The sequence below is a fragment of the Myotis brandtii genome, unplaced genomic scaffold (genome assembly GCF_000412655.1).
Source record: "Myotis brandtii unplaced genomic scaffold, ASM41265v1 scaffold743, whole genome shotgun sequence".
NCBI lineage: Eukaryota > Metazoa > Chordata > Mammalia > Chiroptera > Vespertilionidae > Myotis > Myotis brandtii.
Window position 1 is genome coordinate 1,538,335 of NW_005370960.1, and position 2,132 is coordinate 1,540,466.

A 2,132-nucleotide genomic window follows, 5' to 3' on the forward strand; every position below is an offset into this window, starting at 1 on the left:
CACCCCCCTCGCCCAGGCCCCCACCTGTCTTCAGGACCACCAAGTGCGAGGCGTCGTCCCGCACGTAGGACACGGCGGCGATGTCGTGGATGGGCACCCGCAGGATGGTGTCCTCGCCGTCCCGCCAGGCCAGCTTGACGTTGTAGGCCGACAGGCTGATGACCGCGTCGTGCTCCTGCGTCAGGTGTCCGGGCAGCTGGTGGGCTCTCTGGAGGGGACACGGGCGTCAGGTCGCGGAGGCCAGAGGCCTGAGCCCCGCCCGCTGCCCCTGGGGCTGGGTGTTTAGAAAACGCTCATTGTGAACAGCCAGCACCTCACCAAGTGCGAGGCGTCGTCCCGCACGTAGGACACGGCGGCGATGTCGTGGATGGGCACCCGCAGGATGGTGTCCTCGCCGTCCCGCCAGGCCAGCTTGACGTTGTAGGCCGACAGGCTGATGACCGCGTCGTGCTCCTGCGTCAGGTGTCCGGGCAGCTGGTGGGCTCTCTGGAGGGGACACGTGTTTAGAAAACGCTCATTGTGAACAGCCAGCACCTCGAGGGGCAGGTCTGGGGACAAATGCACGTTCAGACCGAGGAGCCAATGCGGTGGCACCGGGTCTGACCGTGAAGGCCCAGCTCAGAGGACCAGGAGCTGCTGCCAGAGCGTAAGGGTCAGAGGTCAGGGTTAGGAGGTGACGCAGGCCGAGGGTCGGAGGTCAGGGTTAGGAGGTGACGCAGGCTGAGGGTCAGAGGTCAGGGTTAGCAGGTGACGCAGGCCGAGGGTCGGAGGTCAGGGTTAGGAGGTGACACAGGCCGAGGGTCGGAGGTCAGGGTTAGGAGGTGACACAGGCTGAGGGTCGGAGGTCAGGGTTAGCAGGTGATGCAGGCTGAGGGTCGGAGGTCAGGGTTAGGAGGTGATGCAGGCTGAGGGTCGGAGGTCAGGGTTAGCAGGTGATGCAGGCTGAGGGTCGGAGGTCAGGGCTAGGAGGTGACGCAGGCCGAGGGTCAGAGGTCAGGGTTAGGAGGTGATGCAGGCTGAGGGTCGGAGGTCAGGGTTAGCAGGTGATGCAGGCTGAGGGTCGGAGGTCAGGGCTAGGAGGTGCCGCAGGCCGAGGGTGGGCGGTGGAAGGAGGGTCACCTTGGCGTTGTCTATGAAGTGCAGGATCTCAGTCCGACTGGACGGGTTCAGGTACCCTGGGATGGACGTTAACTGACCTAAGTACTGAGCGAGACAGGGAGAGGCCGTGAGAGGGTCAGCCAGCGGTGCTGCCCGGCTTCACGCGGTCACAAAGCCGGTCGCCGCACCACGGCCCACACGCAAGCGTCCCCATCTCCCACTCGCACACGCAGGTCGCGGTCCCAACAGGGGACCTGGACGCCGCCCCTGGTCATCGGGCCAAGAGCTCAGAGGTCCCCGTCCTGCCTCACAAGAAAACCCCACAACCAGACAATCAGCACGTCCTCTCGGTTCTGGGGCCACCAGAGAGCAGGGCGCAGAGGTCACAGCCCCCACAGGCCCCCCACCCAAACCCCGCAGGAGGGAGCTGACCACGTGCTGAGCACTGGCCTGGCCGAGGCCGAGACCAACGCTGAGGGGCAGGCGCAACAACAACAACAAATGGACGCGCGGCTTCGCGAGCGTTTAGATGAGCGCATCAGGGGACGCTCCCACGGGAACGGCGCCGCCGGCAGGTCACCCGAGCCTCTGGGAGCAGCAGCCGGGCCTCCCGTTCCTCCTTTACAAACTGGCAGCCGCCCCCGGAACGCAGAACGAGCTCGTCGGCACCTGCACAGGGTCCTGCTGGGACCCGGCGTGTGTCCAGCTGCGTGTCCGCCCTGAGCCCGTCTGTCACCCGCTCCGACCCGTGGTGCCCACAGCACGGCGCCCGCATCGGCACAGGAACCGGCCTTGCTTGGCTACCCGAGTGGGGCACCCAAGTGTTGGCTTTAAGCCAGGGGTCCTCAAACTTTTTAAACAGGGGGCCAGTTCACTGTCCCTCAGACCGTTGGAGGGCCGGACTATAGTTTAAAAAAAAACTATGAACAAATTCCTATGCACACAGCGGCGGCATTATTTTGAAGTAAAAAAACAAAACGGGAACAAATACAATATTTGTATTTGCATATGGCCCGAGGGCCGTAGTTTGAGGA

General features: G+C 63.9%; 1 protein-coding gene across 1 annotated transcript in view; it reads right to left on the reverse strand.

Moving 5' to 3' along the window:
* Window positions 1-1,873, reverse strand: part of CCM2 (cerebral cavernous malformation 2) — an 11,350-nt gene extending 9,477 nt beyond the window's left edge. The window contains exons 1-4 of the mRNA XM_014530532.1: window positions 1,654-1,873; window positions 1,120-1,259; window positions 319-486; window positions 25-220 (exon numbers count right to left, since the gene is read on the reverse strand). Coding sequence (XP_014386018.1) covers window positions 25-220; window positions 319-486; window positions 1,120-1,259; window positions 1,654-1,873 — 724 coding nt within the window. The remainder of the gene's footprint in view (window positions 1-24; window positions 221-318; window positions 487-1,119; window positions 1,260-1,653) is intronic.
* Window positions 1,874-2,132: the final 259 nt, after the last annotated feature.